Source organism: Manis javanica, chromosome 2 (genome assembly GCF_040802235.1).
Source record: "Manis javanica isolate MJ-LG chromosome 2, MJ_LKY, whole genome shotgun sequence".
NCBI classification, from domain to species: domain Eukaryota; kingdom Metazoa; phylum Chordata; class Mammalia; order Pholidota; family Manidae; genus Manis; species Manis javanica.
In genome coordinates, this window is record NC_133157.1 from 210951194 (window position 1) to 210972667 (window position 21474).

The window sequence follows — 21474 nt, forward strand, 5'->3', positions numbered from 1 at the left end:
AAGTTAAACTGTCACTGTTTGCAGATGACATGATATTATACATAAAAAATCTTAAAGAATCCACCCCTAAACTACTAGTACTAAGAACTGAATTTAGCGAAGTGGCAGAATACAAAATTAATACACAGAAATCTCTTGCATTCCTAAACACTAATGATGAACTAGCAGAAAGAGAAATCAGGAAAACAATTCCATTCCCAACTGCATCAAAAAGAATAAAATGCCTAGGGAGAAACCTAATGAAGGAAGTGAAAGACCTTTGCACTGAAAACTACAAGACATTTAAGAAAAAGAAGATACTAATAAATGGAAATAACATCCCTTGCTCATGGATAGGAAGAATTAATATTGTCAAAATGACCATCCTGCCTGAACCAATCTACCGATTCAGTGCAATCCCTATCAAAATGCCAACAGCATTTTTCAGTGAACTAGATCAAATAGTTCTAAAATTCATATGGAATCACGGAAGACCCCAAATAGCCAAAGCAATCATGAGAAGGAAAAATAAAGCAGGGGGTGGATTATGTTCCCCAACTTCAACCTCTACTGCAAAGGTAATTTGGTACTGGCACAAGAAAAGACCCAAAGACCAATAGAACAGGCTAGGGATCCCAGATATAAACCCAAGCAAATGTGTTTAATTAATATACAATAATGGAGCCATGGTCATATAATGGGGAAATGACAGTGTCTTCAACAACTGGTGTTGGCAAAACTGGACCGCTACATGCAAGAGAATGAAATTGGATTATTGTCTAACCCCATACACAAAAGTAAACTTGAAATGGATCAAAGACCTGAATGTAAGTCATGAAACCATAAAACTCTTAGAAGATAACATATGCAAAATCTCTTGAATATAAACATGAGCAACTTTTTCCTGGATGCATCTCCTTGGGCAAGGGAAACAAAAGCAAAAATGAACAAATGGGACTACATCAAGCTTCTGTACAGCAAAAGACACCATCAGCAGAACAAAAAGGCATCCTACAGTATAGGAGACTATATTTGTAAACAACATATCCGGCAAGTGATTAACATTCAAAATATGTAAAGCGTTCACATGCCTCAACACCCAAAAAGCAAATAACCCAATTAAAAAATAGTCACAGGATATGAACAGACGCTTCTCCAAAGAAGAAATTCAGATGGCCAAGAGGCACTTGAAAAGATGTTCCATATCACTAATTATCAGGGAAATGCAAATTAAAAGCACAATGAGATATCACCTCATACCATTTAGCATGGCCAACATCGAAAAGACTAGGAACAACAGATGGTGGCTAGAATGCAGAGGAAGGGGATCCCTCCTACACTGCCAGTGGAAATGTAAACTAGTTCAACCATTGTGGATAGCTATATGGAGGTTCCTCAAAAAACTAAAAATAGAAATTCCATTTGACCCGCGAATTCCACTCCTAGGAATTTACCCAGAGAAAAAAGTTGTGAGATATAAGAAGACATATGCACCCTATGTTTATCACAGCACTATTTACAATAGTCAAGATATGGAAGCAACCTAAGTTTCCCTCAGTAGATGGATGGATAAAGAAGAAGTGGTACATATGCACAATGGAATACTATTCAGCCATAAGAAAGAAACAAATCCTACCATTTGCAGCAACATGGATGTAGCTAGACAGTATTATGCTCAGTGAAATAAGTTAGGGAGAGAAACACAAGTACCAAATTATTTCTCATATTTGTGGAGTATAACAATGAAGCAAAACTGAAGGAACAAAGCAGCAGACTCACAAACTCCAAGAAGGGGAGGGGTGCGGGAGGACGGTTGAGGAGGGAGGGAGAAGGGCATTGAGGGCTATTACGATCAGTATACATGGTGTGGGGGTGATCATGGGGAAGACAGTGTCGCACAGAAAAGACATGTAGTGATGTGGCATCTTACAACACCGATGGGCAGTGACTGCAATGGGGTATGGGGGGAACTCAATGATATATGTGGATGAATGTAGTAATCACATTATTTTTCATTTGAAACCGTCATAAGAGTGTATATCAGTGAAAGCTTAATGAAAAATAAAGTCATTAAGTATTCTGTTCTAGGCCTTGGGTACTTTGGTTATCTGAGAAGTTTGATAAATCAGTTAGTAGGTGATTTAGGTGTCAAAAAACATTCATCATTCTCTATGTACTTTTTGGAAACCTTAAATTTTTAGTAGCATTTTTATATCAGAAGAATTGAAGAGTACTGTTATATACAGAGAATGTTAAATTAAGAGGAATTAAGAGGGTTTCAGATTCAGATTTAACCCATTTGTTTACTACAAATAAGTATCATTCTACTGTATGATAAAGGTGCATTTTTTAGGAGTCTTTTGTGAAAACTGGTTTCTAATTTCCCAGGTATCCCATTAGTTTCAACTTATTTTGATAATCACAGTTGTCAAATAAAATGTAAACTTCTCAGTAAATTTACACCATATCTTAAAATATGTCTGGCTAGTCTGCCCTGGGGCATTTATAGCTCAAAAAAAAGAAGAATCACTCTCTCACAGGAACAGAGAATTTAGCAAAATAATTTCTGTTGTAAATGAATATTTGATTTTGAAATAATTTGGTGAAAGAATGTAGAAATATTTAGAATCCTGTTTGGTGTTGTACTTTCTTGAATACTTTGTAAAGAGGTAGATACTAATATTTTTGGGAAAGGAATTCATGAAACAGGATGTACAATGTGATTTTAGATTTGTTTTATATATTTATATCAATATCTATACATGCCTAGAGAAAAATAGGAAGGGTATGCACCAAAATGTTTATATTGGTTATATCTGGGTGGTAAAATCATGCAAGGTTTTTCTTCTTTGTGTTTTTCTGTATTTCCTAAATGTTCTACAATGGATATGTATATTTCACCCTCGAATAACATAGGGTTGAACTGCACAGGCCCATTTATACACATTTTTTTTCAATAAAGGTCTTGGAAAATGTTTTGGGAGACAGTTTAAAAGATCATTTTCTTTTTTCTAGCTTTCCTTATTATAGAATACAGTATAGAATTTATACAACATACAGAATATGTGTGAATATCTGTTCATGTTGTTAGTAAGGCTGCCAGTCAGCAGTATGCTTTTAATAGTTAAGTTTTTGGGGAATGAAAAGTTATAGGAGGATTTTTTTTTACTCTGTTGGGAGTCAGCACCCCTAATCCCCACATTGTTTAAGGGTCAACTATTGCATGTATCATCAGAAATAAAATAATAATATACAAGTATTTAATATTTAACATTATTTAAGATACAAATTAAAAGTCAGGGTTTAATTTGAAGATGAACATATTACATTGTTTAATACACAAGTCAAGCTAGATAAAAGGTCATAACTTAATTACATTAGTTTTGTTTTATTAGTGGGGTGGGTCGGGCAGCATACTCCACTTAACTGGGGGAAATAAGGTGGAAACACTGAGCATGTAAAAGATCAGCATTTTAAAGATGAGTTCCATTTTAGTGGTTCTCTGAAATTCAAATCATAAGGATGCTGAGTAACACTTGTTAATAATTTATTGGATATTCTTGTTTTGGTAATGATTATATTGATTTTATATTCTTAGGTGGGAGGAAATATCCTTGCTAATGTGTATTAAACTGCTGCTTTGAAGCTTATCTAGTTAGCTAATTTGATCCATTTAAAAATTTTCCTATAGGCTAAAGTGATGTCCAACGAGGCGAAAAAATTTCAGCAACGTATTCAGGCTGAGCAGAAGAAAGAACTGAATAGCCTTTTGAAGACCCAGAAGAGAGAATACAAACTTCGAAAGGAACAGCTTAAGGAGGTATTTACTTTATAAAAATTTTCAAGCCACTTACCTGCTTACTGGTTATATCCAATATTGATCTACTCATAGAACCATTAAGATAAAATTTTCTTTTTTTGTGGCCACCAACAATATATCAGTTTAAGTGAGGATATTGATTATAACCTATTACTTTTCAATGGCTGAGATCCTCAGTTGAGTGGGATCTAAAAAGTGATCTCTTGAAAATGTGAATTATTTTATAAAGCTATTATTTAGTAGCTTTCTTAAGTAATTGAGTCACTGGAAATAAAAATATTTTAGCTGTGAAAAAGAGCCATACATCTCTTCCTTTAAAAGTAAATCATACGTTCTTACTTTGGGCTCAGATTACAATAATTTGTTCTTATTCTGATTTTAACACAGAAGAAGGATAAGAGGCATTTCTTCTCATCCCATTTTCTTTAATACGAAAGCATGCTAATTATGTCTTTATGGCTACAGGATTTCATGTGTGTTTGCCCTTTATGTGCTGCTTTCTTGAACTTATTTTTATCGCAGATCTAGTCTAACTGTGAGGAAAGCCATGTTGTCCTAACGCAATTTCTGAAAGGGGATTATTATTCAGGATAGTGGTCAGGACAGGAAAATGATATGTGTCAACTACAGCATATTTATTATCTTGCAGAGAATATAAATCAGCCATCTTTTGTAGGTATAAGATGATTTTTCAGAGACTATTGACCTTATGGTTCTTCACCTATTATTCAAGAAAGAAACCAATTCTTTATTACTTTTGTGGATAAGATACTCAAACACATAAATATAAAAAGCACATGAACTTGTAGTTCTCAACTGAAGGATGTCAATGAGAAGACAGAGAGAATACAGGCATATACACAAAGAATCATTTGACTATGTTTTCCAAAATCTTTTGCCAAGAAAATTCCCCACCCACCAAGACTTCCCCAGTTTACACCCTCTTTTACAGACTGATGGACTGAAATTTTTAGTCCATGTAATTAATTATTAGCACACAGATAAATTAATCTAGATAAAATAACCATAATCTCTTTGGTATAGTGCTTTTACGTGTGTAGGAACTTGACCTATATTTAGACAAATAAGTCTTATTAAGAACATTGGTGGCACAAAGCCTTGTTATATATACCCTGCTGAGTGAGGTTCATTGATAAGATTTTTCTAAGTTTGAAGAATATAACCTGCTATGTATTCCCATTACTGTAATCTAAAAGCTAAACTCAATACTAGAACATGGGATTTGAAAAGATGGTAAATAGGATTCCCAACTGTAAATAAATATCCAACAAAATGCAGTTCTATAGTTGCTTCCTAGTGAAACCAGGTTTTAGTTTTATAAATGAATATGTTGTTTTAGATAATCCTTTAAGCATATAATTCATAGTCTAACTAATAAGTCCATTTTCTTTTAGAAGGTAGTTTTGTGTCTGCGTATGTCTGTGTGTGTGTGTGTGTTCATTTAGAATGATTATTATCAGTGTAGAGGAAGAGACATACTATAGTCCTGTGGGTGGGAAATTTCCTTGGCAAAAGATTTTGAAAAACAGCCAAGTGATTCTGTATATGCCTGTATTATCCCTGTCTTCTCATTGACATCCTTAAGTTGAGAACTACAAACTTATGTGTTTTTTATTTTTATGTGCTTGAATATCTTATCAATGAAAGTAATGAATAATTGGTTTCTTTCTTGAACAACAGATGAAGAACCATAGGTTAACAGTCTCTAAAAATAATCATCTTAGACCTGGGAAAGATGGCTGATTTATATTCTCTGCAAGGTTCATGCATTTTAGGTTGAAATATACTAGTATTAATTAACATCCTCGGGTTTGCATCATTGAATGTATTGTCAATATTCTCATCTTGTCCAGTATAAATACATTCTTTTTAGGTAGTTTGTGAGATGATATTTGAAATGCTGTAGAAAAACATTGGTCTTGCCTTTTTCAGTGGTTATAGTGCTGAATCTATTCTAAAAGGTCTCTGTTTTCCTTTTGTTTTGTTGATTTTTCCATTTAATTTCCGGTCTTTTATACTGAACCCATCCTTAACTTTGCCAAAAACTTAGCATTTCTATTGTTGAAACCAAGAAGTGAGCCATAACTATATTTTAACCTTAATTTTAATTCATGTGTGATTTTAACTTGAAAGCACTGTCTTGTTCCCTTTTTTGGAGACCTTTAAATAAAGATGTTTTACTTCATTCACCAATCATTGTGTGCTTTCAAAGCTACGAGCCATCCTAAATATAGCTGTGCAAAGCTAAAAAGTATGCGTGTTTTCTAGTGTATGTTTTCTCTTTTCTTGTCCTACTTCATGGATAACTCCAGAAACAGAAAAATACTACCTACCTCCTTTAAGGTCATTGCCCTGCCTGCCCATGAGAGAGGGCACAAATTAAGTAGTTTAACTGAAGATTACCAGCCACCAAATAGTATATTCATGTAGTTAATTTTTATGTATTTTGATCTCAGTTGTTTTTTATCTTGCCAGGAGCTGAATGAAAACAAGAGCACCCCAAGAAAAGAAAAACAGGAATGGCTTTCAAAGCAGAAAGAGAACATACAGCATTTCCAAGAAGAGGAAAAGACCAATCTTCTTCAGCATCAGAGACGGTACCTAGAGCTACAATGCCGTCGCTTCGAAAGAAAGCTGTTACTCGGGTGCCATAACTTGGAGCAGGACCTTGTCAGGGAGGTATGTGTAAATGGTGTGAAATCAGAATCTTCCTGAAAATATGTCAGTCACATCCCACCCTCAGGGCCTTAGAGAGCCTCTGCTTGCCTTTGCCTAAGTCCTTCTTCCCTGAAACCCAGCCCACACGGTTCACCTTCTCCCTCACTTCATATCTCCTCAATTCTGATCTCCAAATCCTCCTCCCTTCTTTAAATATTCTTGCACTCCTCTCTCTCTCTCTCTCTCTCTCTCTCTCTCTCTCTCTCTCTCTCTCTCTCACACACACACACACACACACACACACCACACACATACACATGTACGTGCACACACTTTTTATGGGGATCTCTCTCTCCCCAAGTAGAATGGAAATTAGATGAAGTCCCAGGTTCTGTTCAGGGCTTTTATATCCAGTGGCTAGATATATCCAGGCCTTGTAGCTAGTGGCTGGCCCATAATAGGTATTCAATAAATATGTATTAAGTAAATATATAATAAATATTAATTCCATGAAAGAACTGTTAATTTTTAAATATGAGAAAATTAATTGGATAACTTATGCCTTTTCATCTGAAATGGGTGCCATGAAGGTATATACTACCATTTAACATAATTGTATAATCATGAAATTATTCATTGGGAATATGTAGAAACTTATGCCAATGAAAACAACAGTTCTCATTATCAAGTATACCTATGAGCATAGATCAATTTATTTCCAAGAGTGGCTTAAAATAAACTTCAAGTATAACATAATTATTCAAATTCACTAATAATTAAAGAAATTCAAATGAAAACAATTGCATCAATTAGATAAGATCGGTCTAAAAACTTGGTAAGTCCAAGTAGTGGCATGGTAAAGTGGTCAATGCCGGTAAGAATATAAATTGACACTGCCATTTTGGAGCATAATTCAGCAGCTTTAACCATTTAATTTGCATGTATCTTCTACCCATCGAATCCGCTTCTAGAATTCTATCCTAAAGAAATAGTAACATAATTATATGGTGTATTATGTGTAGATGTTTATTGAAAATTTGTCATAAAACAAGAAATAGAAAAACTATGGCATCAGAAAGCACAAGCTTCCTATAAAAAATTTTTTAAAAATCTGTATTTGTCCATTATATTTTTAGGTAAAGAAAGCATATTATATGCCTATAATATATATTGTTATACAATTGTAAAACTGTATGTTTTTGTGTAATAGTTGTGTCACGATAAGCGTGGGGATGCTTGGGAAACATGCACCAAATGTTGGCCCCTGGAGAAGGGGTAGCAGAGGCAAAGGGGGTACGTCTGACTTCCTTCTACATAGAAAAAGAGAGAGAATGTGTGTATGTGTGTGTGTTGTACATTTAATCTTTTAAACTGGAAAAAATTGTAGTAACATTTATTGATCATGAGGTAGGTATTCTGAGAGCTTTCCACTTATGAACTCATTTCACTCTCACGTTAATTTTATGAAACAGCTATGTTATGGTCTCCATTTGAGAAGTCATGAAATGGCAGCACAGAGAGTTTAAGTAATTAACCCAAGGACTCACTGCTTGTCAGTAGCAGAGCCAGGATTCAGAAAGCAGGCAGCCTAGCCCTAGAGTCTTGTGTTCTTAACCACTGCACTATACTGGGTATACTGCATGTAATAGAATTGAATGTATACTCTGAAGAAATTCAAAGGATGACTTAGAAATCCTGTTCAATACAAAATTAGGAAACATGAATGATGGAAAGAGAGTACAAAGGACATTAAGTCTCTTGGGACAGATTTGATATGTCTTAAGCTTATTGCTAAAAGCAATATAAATAGTAAATGAACAGATAAGGCAATTGTACTACTAATTGCCCATTTTCTACAGTTCCAGTAATTAAAGTCTAATATTCACTGTGCAGCCATTATTAAATCAGAGAATTACATCAATATATCCTGGTTATTCTGTTTCTTAGGATTTTTTTTCTCCTGGCATTGTACATCAGCAAATTACACCTTTGTCTTTTTTTATGGATTAGGAATTAAATAAAAGAAAGGCTCACAAGGACTTAGAGCATGCAATGCTGCTGCGACAGCATGAGTCCATGAAAGAACTGGAGTTCCGCCACCTCAACACAGTGCAGAAGATGCGCTGTGAATTGATGAGTCTGCAGCATCAAACCGAGCTCACTGACCAGCTGGAGCGTAATAAACGGAGAGAGCGAGAACTGAGGCGGAAGCATGTCATGCAGGTTCGACAGCAGCCTCAGAGTCTGAAGGTACATTTAGCCTAAGCTTCTTGGCAAAGGAGAACAGATAAAAGGCATCATGTAACCAGTAAAAGTCTAAGCCAGATGCCTGTCATCAAGAAATTAAATAAGCTTTTTTCTTTTCATTTTTAGCATGTTTGGTTAGTGTTGGTGTAGAGGGTCTATGGCTACAGACTTCTGCTTGTGTATTTCTCAGCAGAGTACCAAAAAATGGCCAGAACTTTTTAACTGTGGAAAGTGTCATGAATAAGATTCAAAATTCTCATTTTAAGTGTACTCAAGTGTCCAGTGTTGAAACTACAGTCTACATATCAACATACTAACCTGCTGGCTTCTCTCTGTTGTTCCAAGTTTTATAGTTTTGGAATCTTATTTCTCTGAATGTGATTTGTATCCAAAAGAGTCAGTAAGTTCTTAATTAGTACAGAAACCAGTGAATGAAAAATGCCTTTTTACCCCCTCTCCCTTCATTGTCAATACTCATCTTTAGAGGAATAGTGGAATTATCACACTGTTACTCCCATTCTTTCTGTGTTTGGTAACATAGGTAAGACCAGGGCATGTGTAGTTGGAGTGTATTTTTAATTAGTACATCAGAGTGAAGCAAGGTATTATATGCTGTCTTGTAGACAAATAAGGAAAGACAAGTGTTGGTGATATATAATATCAAAGGACTTTAAATTTTGTATTTGCTTTGATAGAGAAATTTATTTATATGATACAAAATTCAAAAGATGCCAAAGTGTATTTATTATAAAGTTAAAGGTTTCCCTCTCCTTGTTCTTTAGGCCACCTGGTCCGGCCCCCTCTACCAAAATCAACCAGAGTTAACAATTCCAAGGAATTTTCAAATTTTATAACTTGTAATGAATATGTGAAGTATAATCACATGAATCTTAATAAACAAAAAACCAAAATGACCCACTATATATGTTGTCACCCACAGTAGTACCTCAGTTAATCTGTACATGTCTGCACATTGTAAACTTGTGTTTACATCCAATAAAGCCCCGGTTCCACACTATCTTCTTTACCCCTTTTTCAAACTCTTTGACCATTTAACTATAAAACTATCAGGTAACAACACTTACCTGAATAACTCTCCTAAAGTGAAGTGAAATTCACTCACAGAAGTAATCTGTGTCCAAACCAGAAGCTAAACCACACCTAGTGGTGTCTCTGATTCCTATTCAACTCCATTCATACAAGTTGTCCTGAACAAAACACAGAACCAAAGCTAAGATTTGCCCTTTCCTTGTGAATCTAAGTCAAATTTTATACTTTGCTGTATCTTCAAAACAGCTAATGAACATTGTTTACAGAGTGGCTCGTACGTTGACTACCCTCATAACCGTCATTAGTTAATGCTTATCACAATCAGAATTCATAATGATTTTCCAGATTTACTTTGTCTTTGTAGTGGGTACATAGTAGGGTTTCCCACCAAAAGATATTTAAAGCATGTCTATAAAATGAATTACAGTTTTAAAGTGAGCAGCGCCCAGAAGTAAACCAACCTGAAAGCTTGTTTAGTTTTCTTTGGTCAGACCATAAATCTGATATGACTTCATTTCTCTGGGGCTTGGAAGAGGTTAGTTGTTTGCTGTTTAGCCCTTCCTTTTGGTTCCCTGCTGTGGCAGCCTTCTCAGTTTGAATGCTTGTAGACACTAGTCTGATTTTCACAGATACTGTTAAAAAATCGAGGGGAAAGATAACGTCTCACAATCGTAGTCAGACTTCAGATAGGAAGCGTCCCTCTCATGATACATAAGGTCAAGATTTTCCATAAAAGAGATTGTTCTGTTACTTTAGTCGGAAAGAAAATCACCATGTTCCTCTTAGTTGTATATATCTATATACTTGCACAATTTGAACAAAACAGACTATTTTTTTTAAATTAAGGTATCATTGATAAACAATCTTAAGAAGGTTTCACATGAACAACATTGTGGTTTCAACATTCATTCATACTATCCAGTCCCCCCCAACCCACTGCAGTCACTGTCCATCAGCATAGTAAGACACTATAGAGTCATTGCTGTCTTCTCCGTGCTGTGCTGCGTTCCCCGTGACCTCACTATATTGTGAGTGCTAATGATACTGCCCTTAATCCCCTTCTCCCTCCCTCCCCACCCACGTTCCCCAACCCCTTCCCTTTGGTAACCCTAGTCCCTTCTTGGAGAAAACAGACTCTATTTTAACATCATGTCATTTCATTTACGTAAGTAATAGTTGTAACCTTTTTAGGTAAATTTGTACTTACTAAGTAGTAGTTCAACTTCAATAGCTGCAACTATTCCAACTTTCTCCAAGACTTTAAGGGGGATAGGAGGACTTCAGTTTGCACACTTAGGTAAGCTGACAGTATTTGTAGACATTGGGGCACCATTTCTGAGGAATACCTTGGGTAAACACCTATTGTTTATCTGCCATTTCTTCAGCTGCCATCAGGTGATGTTTTGTCAGTATTAAGTGATTAAGAAACAACTGGAACATGTTTATCCTGCTTTCACTTGAGTGAAACATTGAGGAATATAGTTTGTTCTTGGTATAAGTATTAATCTTGTCGAAAAAATTTTCCAGGGCATTCCTTTTTGTCATTAGCTAGTGATATGGAGTATTTAAAAGGTTTTTAAAGAATGGAGGCTGTTACACAAAGTCAGAAGAGAATTCTAAATTTCATTGTTCCATTTCTGGCTAACTTGGAGGAATTTTATTAACCAAGGGCAGTATTTAAGAGCAGTGCTAAGAGTAACTAAACCAAGAGTTTGTCTTTCTTTCTAGACATTTCTTGACCCTTCACAGAATAAAGGCACATGACTATGACTTAGTACCTCAATTGGTGTAAAATGCAGAAAAGGATATATATTTGATTTTGTAGTAATGGAGCAAAGAGGGTGGACTAGTTTCCTGACAAGAGTGTTTGGTCATACATGCATTTGCAGACTTAGTCAACCATTCAATATCTGGCAGTATATATATTGAGGTAAATAATTTCAACTGTAGGTTCTGCCTTTGTGTAGCAAATGAGTGTTGTTACTTGTAGGCCTGATGGGTACACCTTATCAAATAGATCTCATCTTGCTAAGTTTTGTTCTATGAAACTTGAGTTCATAGAATAATTAACCTGTGATTTAAAGCCAGAGTTATTCTGTTTCTGAACTCAAATTATTTTATCTCAAAAATGTTTATGTAGTTCATGTCTGCTATCATTACCACAAGAAGGGTTGTCCCTTCCCTTGCCTTATAACTTTTCTTTGACCTTTGAAAGATTAGTTAGCTGACTTTCAGGTTTTTGTTCGTGGTGCTAAAGAGTAAACCCTAAGGAGAAGCAGACCCAAAACTTAGCCATCTTAACTGAGCGGTATGACCACAACATTAATGAAATGCTCTCCACTCGAGCTGTAAATTTATTTTACTTAGGCAAAACAAATTTAGTGCCCCTTTCCTTCCACCGCCTGAATATAATCCTAACAATTGAAATATTAAGTTGGAAATGAAAACTCTGCTGCACCTTGGGAAATAGTCATGGTGGCCCATATTCTTCTTGTTCTCAGCATTGCTTGGAAATATGCATGATGCATATGTAATTCTCCTTGATACATTTGGACATGAGGCTCCACATAGGCTCTCTGCTGGTGCCTTGCAGACGTTCAGTTCATATACCAACAGCGCATCAAGATTGGAGAAGCAACTTTGTTAAGCAGTGTTCAAAAAGTAGTACTTTATCGGGAATCCAGATGGTCACATTTGAGTGCAGCTACAAAATAGTTGCTATGTAAGTTTACACACTTTTTCTTAATGGGCCAGATAGTAAATATTTTAGGAGGAAAAGTTGAGGTTATTATGTGGGTATTTACATAGCCATTTAAAATGTGACCATTTCAGAATGTAAAAAACCATCCCTAATTAGTGGACTATTGAAAAACAAAAACAAAAAATCAGGTAGCTGTTCAGATTTGGCCCATAAGCTGTGGCGTGCTTGTCCCTGTTGTGTAGTTATTTCCATTGGAGAGAAGAGATTCACAGTCTTATATCAATCAGAGTCTTTGTTTTTCTTTAAAAAATAATGATTTTTTAGGCATCATCCAAATAGCTTATGATAGCTTTATCCTTATAACTCCGTCATTGGTTGCTGTGTTTTCCTTTTCCAGAGAGGTTTACTCCAAGATGTAAAAGAGAACAGTTGTGCCCTATGGAAGAGTAGTCTGTCTTCACTTACACCTCCTCCTTTCCATAGGTCATGAGAAGGTAGCTCACAGGAGGATATATGTTTTCTTTCTCTCTTTCAGCGGCATTTGGATGAAGCACAGGAGGCAGCGTGCCAGGCTTTGAAAACGCAGCTGCAGCAGGAACTGGAGCTGTTGACTGAACTTCAGAGCAAGATCAAAATGCAGGCTGAGGCACAACACGCCCAAGAGCTTCGGGAGCTTGAAGAGAGGGTCTCCCTCCGCAAGGGACTCTTAAAACAACAGGTATACTTAATAGGAAAAAGTAATTGTGCCAGTATTTGCTTTCATCAAAGTCATTTCATAAATATATTTTCATGATGACAGAGGTGGCATTAGATTGTCTTGACAATACCATATTTCCTTAATTCTAGTTTTGGTAGTGTTTTCTTTTTCTTTAAAATTACTGATTCAGTAATGAACCTTAAAATTAATGAGTGTGATATATTAAAGGAATATACTTAAGTAGTAATTGCTAGAGGAATGATGTGGAGTTATGCGAAGACAGTTGAATTGTAAAAGGATAGCTCTGGCTCCGGCTTCCTCACTTCTTTGTGTACCTAGTTGTACCTAAAGAAATTGGAGAGAAACTTGGATAGTGAAGGAAAAAACTTTAGTAATTGCTTGAGAGAGACAAGGAAAAAGGATCAGGAATATACTTTACTCATTCATCCCTGGTCTCAAACTGTACAGATTGATGCATTACTAGAAAAGAGAACGTAAAAGCAGTTTTACACAGATGAAGAGTCAGGCTGAAAATATTATTTCTAGATGTAGCTTTATTTATTTTACTTATTCTTTGTCATATATATTAGAACATGAATCCCTAAATTCACTTGTGTCCTTTAAGGTACTGAGGCTGTATGTATGTGTGTGTGTGTGTGTGTGTGTGTGTGTGTGTGTGTGTGTGTGTGTGTGCGTTGACTTATTGTTTCAATACATTATTACCTTTGCTTTTAAGAACTTGATTTTACACATTTTAGCAATATAAGTTATATATGATTTCTATAGTTGATCTCTTTGATTTTTAAATGTACATCCTTTAAAATAGCCAGTGTGGACATTTTTATGATTCACTTTAAACCGTAATAATTATTGTTTCTTTAGTTGATAGATTTTTTAAAATAAATGAGCTTTCTTTTTGCTTTCCCCCACCAACCCACAACAGATGGAAGAAGAGATATTGACATTTCAGAATGAGTGCACTGAAAGGATACGAAGCCTGCTGGAGCGTCGAGCAAAAGAGATGAAAGCTTTCAACTCTGAAAGCGAAGGACTAGGTTTTAGAAACGTCCTTTCTAACCTTGCCCCTGAGGCATTCAGCCACAGCTCCCCCGGAGCTCCTCACAGGGGGCATCCCATAGGTGGCCTATCACAAGCCTGGGGACATCCAGTGCAAGGTGAGTCCCCAGCCATGCAGGTCACCCTTCTCAGCCAATGCATGGGGTACCCCGAGGTAGCAGTATGGGAGTTCGCAATAGCCTTCGGATTCTGAGGCGACAGCTACCAAGGGATGGACAGAACAGGGCATGAACAGAAGCACCAGCGTCACTTGACAAATATCCAATGGGTCACACATGTCTTACATGTAATTTAATAATTGAGATTGGCAAGGAGGAGCCAAGAGAGCGTTGTGAGTAGGACAGCAGAAATCTCCTCCCAAAAACATATATATTTTTAAAAATACAACAAATACAACCATTCCTAAAACAGAGACCAGAAGATATAGTACAACAGCCAGGCTACATCTACATCTGTGAGAACCCAGTGCCTCGCAAAGGGGGTAAGATACAAGCTGTGGCCAGGAAGGACCAGGGCGACCCCCACCCCAGCTCCTGGTGGGAGGAGAGGAGTCAGAGCAGGGAGGGAGAGGGAGCCCAGGACTGCTAAATACCCAGCCCTAGCCATCTGCACCAGAGCACAGACACACAGTGCATGGTGTGCTGGATACTAGGGAAACTGAACAGTAAAACCTGCAAGCAGGTTCCTGCAGCCAGCGGACCTGGGACAAAAGAAAAGTGAGTGCTTTTTGAAGGTCTTGAAGGGACAGGGGCCTCACAGCTGGACGGAGGCATCCCATCACACTCAGCCTAGCAGCTGGGAATCCCGGGGAACTCCAGGCGCCCAGGGGGTTGACAACACAGCTCGGAGGTCCCTCACAGTGATAAACAGCCTCCCGCCCATTCCACCTCTGGCGTGGCTCCCCGACAGCAGAGCAGCAACCTAAAAGTGGCCACGCCAACAGCAACCACATGGAGCTTACTCCACAGTGGCAGGGCAAGATTCAAAGACCCCGTTTGCACGCAGCTGCCCAGTAAAAGCCGCTAGGGGTCACCGTTCTCCCAGTAAAGGAAGGCCAGGAGCAAGTGGAAAGGGACTTTGATTTCCCAGCTGACACATGCCCCAACTGCCTACAACTACCTCTATCATCATGAAAAGGTGGAAGAATTTGATACAGATCAGACTAACCCAGACATCCTCCCCAGAGAGGGAATCTGAGGAAATAAATTTAACCAATCTTCCTGAAAAAGAATTCAAAGTAAAGGTCATAACTATGCTGCTGGACTTGCAGAGAAATATGCAAGAGCTAAGGAGGGAGAATACAGAAATAAAACAATCTCTGGAAGGTCTTAAAAGCAGAATGGATGAGATGCAAGAGGCCATCAATGGAATAGAAATCAGTGAACAGGAACACTGAGAAGCTAATGCAGAGAGAGACAAAAGGATCTCCAGGAATGAAACAATATTAAGAGAACAGTGTGACCAATTGAAACAGAACAATATCCACATTATAGGGGTAGCAGAAGAAGATGAAGAGAGGAAAAGGGGATAGAAAGTATCTTAGAGGAAATAATTACTGAAAAACTTCCCCAAACTGGGGGAGGAAATAGCCTCTTAGACCATGGAAGCACACAGAACTCCCAACACAAGGGGACCCAAGGGAGGACAACACCAAGACACATAATAATTAAAATGGCAAAGACCGAAGACAAGGTATTAAAAGACAAAGTATTAAAGGCAGCCAGAGAGAGAAAAAAGGTCACCTACAAAGGAAAATCCATCAGGCTATCATCAGACTTCTCAACAGAAACCTTAAAGGCCAGAAGAGAATGGCATGATATATTTAATGCAATGAAACAGAAGAGCCTTGAATGAAGGATACTGTATCCAGCATGATTATCATTTAAATATGAAGGAGGGATTAAACAACTCCCAGATAAGCAAAAGTTGAGGGAATTTGCCTCCCACAAACCACCTCTACAGGGTATTTTAGAGGGACTGCTCCAGATGGAAGCACTCCTAAGGCTAAACAGATGTTACCAGAGAAAATAAAATCACAGCAAAGAAAGTGGAACAATCAAATATTAACTAAAGGCAAAAATTAAAATCAACTACCCTCAAAATCAGTCAAAGAAACACAAAAGAGCACACACACACACAAAAAAAAAATCTAACATACAAAGAATGGAGGAGGAGGAATAAGAAGAGACAGAAATAAAGAATCATCAGACTGTGTTTATAATAGCTTAAGAAGTGAGTGATGTTAGACAGTAAGGTAGTAAAGAAGCTAACCGTGAACCTTTGGTAAACAAAACCTAAAGCTTACAATGCAATAAGTTCATATCTTTCAATAATCATCCTAAATGTAAATGGACTGAATGCACCAATAAAAAGACACAGAGTAATAGAATGGATAAAAAGGCAAGACCCATCTATATGCTGCTTCCAAGAGACTCACCTCAAACCCAAAGACATGCACAGACTAAAAGTCAAGGGATGGAGAAAGATATTTCATGCAAAAAACAAGGAGAAAAAAGCAGGTGTTGCAGTACTAGTATCAGACCAAATAGACTTCAAAACAAAGAAAGTCACAAGAGATAAAGAAGGACATTATATAATGATAAAGGGCTCAATCCAACAAGAGGATATAACCATTATAAACAGATATGCACCCAGTACAGGAGCACCAACATATGTGAAACAAATACTAACAGAATGAAAGGAGGAAATAGAATGCAATGCATTCATTTTAGGAGACTTCAACACACCACTCACTCCAAAGGACAGATCCACCAGACAGAAAACAAGTAAGGACACAGAGGCACTGAACAACACACTAGAACGGATGGACCTAATAGACATCTATAGAACTCTACACCCAAAAGCAACAGGATACACATTCTTCTCAAGTGCACATGGAACATTTTCCAAAGTAGACCACATACTAGGCCACAAAAAGAGCCTCAGTAAATTCAAAAAGATTGAAATTCTACCAACCAACTTCTCAGACCACAAAGGCATAAAACTAGAAATAAATTGCGCAAAGAAAGCAAAAAGGCTCACAAACACATGGAGGCTTAACAACATGCTCCTAAATAATCAATGGATCAACAACCAAATCAAAATAATTGAGAATGGTCTTTTCACTGAACAGTCCACCAAAAGAAACTCCCTATAGACATCATCACAAGCAGCCTCCTCACTTGGGTACTACCATGTGGAGGCTGAGTACATATGGTATATTTTATTCATATTTGTAAAGCGTTCTGTTTTGTGTTTACTAATTGGGATGTCATAGTATTTAGCTGTCAGGTTTTGTGTTTTGTTTTGGTTTTAACTTTTGGGGAAATTTTATGTAAAGGGGAATTGGTGTGTATGTGTGTTTATCAAATACGCACACACGTGCACACATACAGTGCACATGGTAAAAAGAAACTGTTAGATGAGGGTATTTTCTGAAAACTGCAAAAACAATCCAGCAACGTGGCTTGAGTCATCACTTTTGGACAACTCTATCCTAAGAAATTTGTGAAAAGATCTAAAGCCTTTCTCTGTATACCCCAGGTTCTTATGAGCCGCTCACAGCAGGGAGCGTGTGCTAAAACAAGTTATTATGGAAGCACACCTGTATACCCACACCAATGTAGTTTGTTTATTAAATAAATGTATTTTGTCTGACTTTTGTTGATAAAATTGGCCTCATTTGGAGTAGGAAAAAAGTGGAAATCCATGAACACTAAAGGGTTGCATTGACTCTTTCAGAGAGTAGAAGACAACCTAATTCTTTTTCTGAATGCTGCAAGCTTGTCAGTGATTTTTTTTTTTTTTTGTCTATTCAATTGTGCCTTCTTTGTGGCATGGTGAGATGGAGGTGCTTCAGGAGACCACAGGTTTTGTGGAAATTGCATCATCAAACCTGTGAGCCTCCAACGGGGAAGAAAAAAAGGGTGAGAGGGGCCCCTGAATGCTCATATGATGGGTTTGTTCAGTAGCAGAGTGTGGAGATGAAGCCTATATATATGCTGACGTTTTGTTGCTTATGCTGTGATATGTCATCCTAGCTGAGCTAAGCTCTGTTAACTTCCAAGACCCCAAACAGTACTTTTACTTTGTTTATAGGAAAACAAACACATTTAGCCAATACAAATGAAATGCCGGAAGTATTTGAATGATGCCGTATTTACAGACCGCCATCTCCTGGAATTCTCATCACACTACTTAGACATAATTTGATTACCCCCTTTTGGTTTATGGGGTTTCCTGTTTACAAGTAGAATAGCCCATTATTTAAGTGCTTAGTTGCCATAGTGAGCCAGGAGTCTCTGAGCCTGTGACTTTACCAGCTGCTGACTAACCCTCAGCACCACTGTAGGTTTTGCTGTATGTGCAGGTCTTCTTCTTTTTTTTTTTAATTGCTTTTTTTGTTGCTGCAATACTTTACAAACTTCCAGTTCCTTGAGACTTAGTGATTGCTTGGCATCATGTGAACATCACATGACAGAAACACCACTTCCAGAAGTCTAAAGCCTCGGTGCTAAAGTACTACTGAAAAGGAACCAGCAAGTTTGGCAAATTGAAAAAAAAAGCAAAAACTAAAGTCAGTTATGGTGGTCAGGAAATCTCTTGACGAAAGCTAACTTTTTTTTTCCAGAGAGGGGTATGTTTTGTTTTATTTTGTTTTGTTTTGCAATGAAGGATACACCCGATGCTGACAGTCAGATGTGACTTGGGGTCCCACCGCTAGTGTGGAGACTGAGCTGCAGGCGGGTGGGGAGCCATGAATATGACTTGAAGGGAAAAAATGTCCTTCCTGGTGAGCACTCAAAGTTCCTTTCGGTCACTGTCCTGCCCTCTCCCCAGTTGTCTTGAAGAACCAGGAGCCCTGCTGCTGACAGATTCCTGCTTTTCACAGAGGGCTCCCAGGTCGAATTCTCCACGGCCTCTCAGTGATGCTCTCCGCCTAGACCAGACTAATCACCATTGAAATCTTGGTTTTCTCAACCAATGTAAGTCTTCTCCAGGCACGTCAGTCCAGTCTGCCTGAATCCACCCCTTTAGGAGTTTCTAGCTTTCCTTTAAAGAGAACTGGGAGAAAAATTAATATTTTAGTGTAAATATTTTTAAAACCAAGTCACAGTAGAATTCACACACAGTCATAGGCAGCGTTCCATGTAGCGCTCTGGTCCGTCGTCCTCTTGGCCACGGTTCAGATGACCAGTTTTTAGGTGGACATAACATGTACTTGATTCTACTGAAAGGGACTTTTAATTATTTCAATGCCTCTTCTGCATTCAAATATTGTACAGTATCTCCGACAAATTGAGATATCTACATGTTTAGAGGAAAATGAGAGGACCAAGCTTTAGAATTTATAAAATGTCCAAAAATATAATGGAATTTGATACCTTTTAAAAAATTCTTACTACATCTGGCTCCTTTACACTACTGAAGCAGACCAGTTTTGCATATAAAACTCTAAAATCGAAATGGACTTAAATCAGTCAAACTGAATTACTGAGTTCATGCAGACTATATATATGTACTTGTAACATCGTGATTGAATACTGAGTCCAAATGTCTGTCCAGTAGGGCTTTGTTTTTGCCACACAAATCTGATTGAATTGTGTGGCAACCAGTTTTACATCACTATACCTGGATTATTCCATTAAGTTAATTTGAATTAAATATATATAGTTTGCAAAAAGATTCAAATCAGTTCAGTTTAATCATTCAGATTGGTTTGTGTGTGTTTGTAAGATTAACTTCTGAGGAATCTCAATCATGGTAGGAATCATGAAAGAGTAAAAGCAGGAAAATTTGAAAGATTTTGAAAAGATCCTGAAGAAAGAAGCAGGCACTTTCTCAATCAGTGTACAAATGTCAACCTTTGTTTAAACTAATACTACCTCCTCCCCAGTGTTGGTGTTCACTTAATATATGTGTGTTTAAGAAAATAAAAAATATGGGAAATTTGTCCAGCATGTCAGAAATTTGTAAATGCTATATCTGGTATCCAGAACTTGGCAGTAAAAAGTTTCCTGTGTTCACTATCTCTCCCTTTTTTTAAGTTAACATTTTGAAAATGTAAAACCTCATACCTTGAGATATTCCTTAATTGGGTTCCCTTCCATTCATACATATTTTTCTCCCTTTATTAAAATCAGCTTTATCCCCAAATTACAGTATCTACAGGTATTTTCATTGGTACATAAGGTTAGCTGGAAAATGTACTTATATTATTTTTATTCAGAGCTGCCATTCACTTTTCGTAATTTCTACACCTGGAGATGAATAGCCCTGCATTTAAAGCCACACCCACAGGTATAATATGCTTAGTACTCTAAGCCAAGGATTTACCAGTAAATTGAACTGTTTAGCATAATCCTCATGATGTTCAGCTGCCTAGACATCAGGTAAACACCACTCAGCACACTAAGAAACTGTCCTTGACACTCCTTCCCACTCCCGCCTGTTTCCTCACCCCCTTTTCAAAAACCAAAAACTCTGTTATGAGTGTGTCTGAAAAAGACTTTAGCAACTTTCTGCTTGAAGTACGAAATGTCTGGCATTTTTAACTTTCATAGAGTACATTGTGTTGGACATTGGAATAATACTCTTTATTTTCATTTTCATCTGTGAAAAATGACTTTATTGTACTTGAAACATCTCTTTTGAATTTCTCCATTTGTGCCATTCACTAGTGGAAATAAATTGTATTATACCATGATCTACTGGCTTTTTAAAAAGCTGTTAAGTATGCACATTTTTGGTAGAGCTATTATCATTTGTATGTATATATTATATATACACATGAGTGCGTATATGTGTGTATAGATAGGTGGATGTATCTCATACTGTACACTTCCATCAGGGCACTTAAGGTTCTGTTACTTGGTTATTTCTGTCCTCAGTTAAGGCAAGAATGCATGTGTTTCTTAAGAGTGAGTACTCTGGGTTGTTATTTATGTAAAAGATGGTCATTAGATGCTATCTTTTCTTTTTTAATACCCTCTTAGCACTTGTGTGGGTGGAAAGAAAGTTGGGTAAAATGTGGATCCATAAGTTGCAATGCAGTAAAATAGTACTGGGGATGGAGCCAGTTAGTGTTTCCATGGGTCTGTATCATGATACAGTAAAAAATAAGTGATGCAGAGAGAAATGAACCATGGAAATTGAAAAACACTGCTGGCGATTCCTCTGTAAAGATGATAACCAATCACATAATCTTCATGTGCGCTATCTCTA

The 21474-nt window shown here is 37.2% G+C and overlaps 1 protein-coding gene across 1 annotated transcript in view; it reads left to right on the forward strand.

Moving 5' to 3' along the window:
- LOC140845722 (serine/threonine-protein kinase TAO1-like) overlaps window positions 1-14443 on the forward strand; it is a 53118-nt gene extending 38675 nt beyond the window's left edge. The window contains exons 14-18 of the mRNA XM_073220557.1: window positions 3671-3799; window positions 6296-6499; window positions 8489-8728; window positions 13012-13194; window positions 14117-14443. Of these exons, the coding sequence (XP_073076658.1) occupies window positions 3671-3799; window positions 6296-6499; window positions 8489-8728; window positions 13012-13194; window positions 14117-14443 (1083 nt within the window). The remainder of the gene's footprint in view (window positions 1-3670; window positions 3800-6295; window positions 6500-8488; window positions 8729-13011; window positions 13195-14116) is intronic.
- The last annotated feature ends 7031 nt before the right edge of the window (window positions 14444-21474 follow it).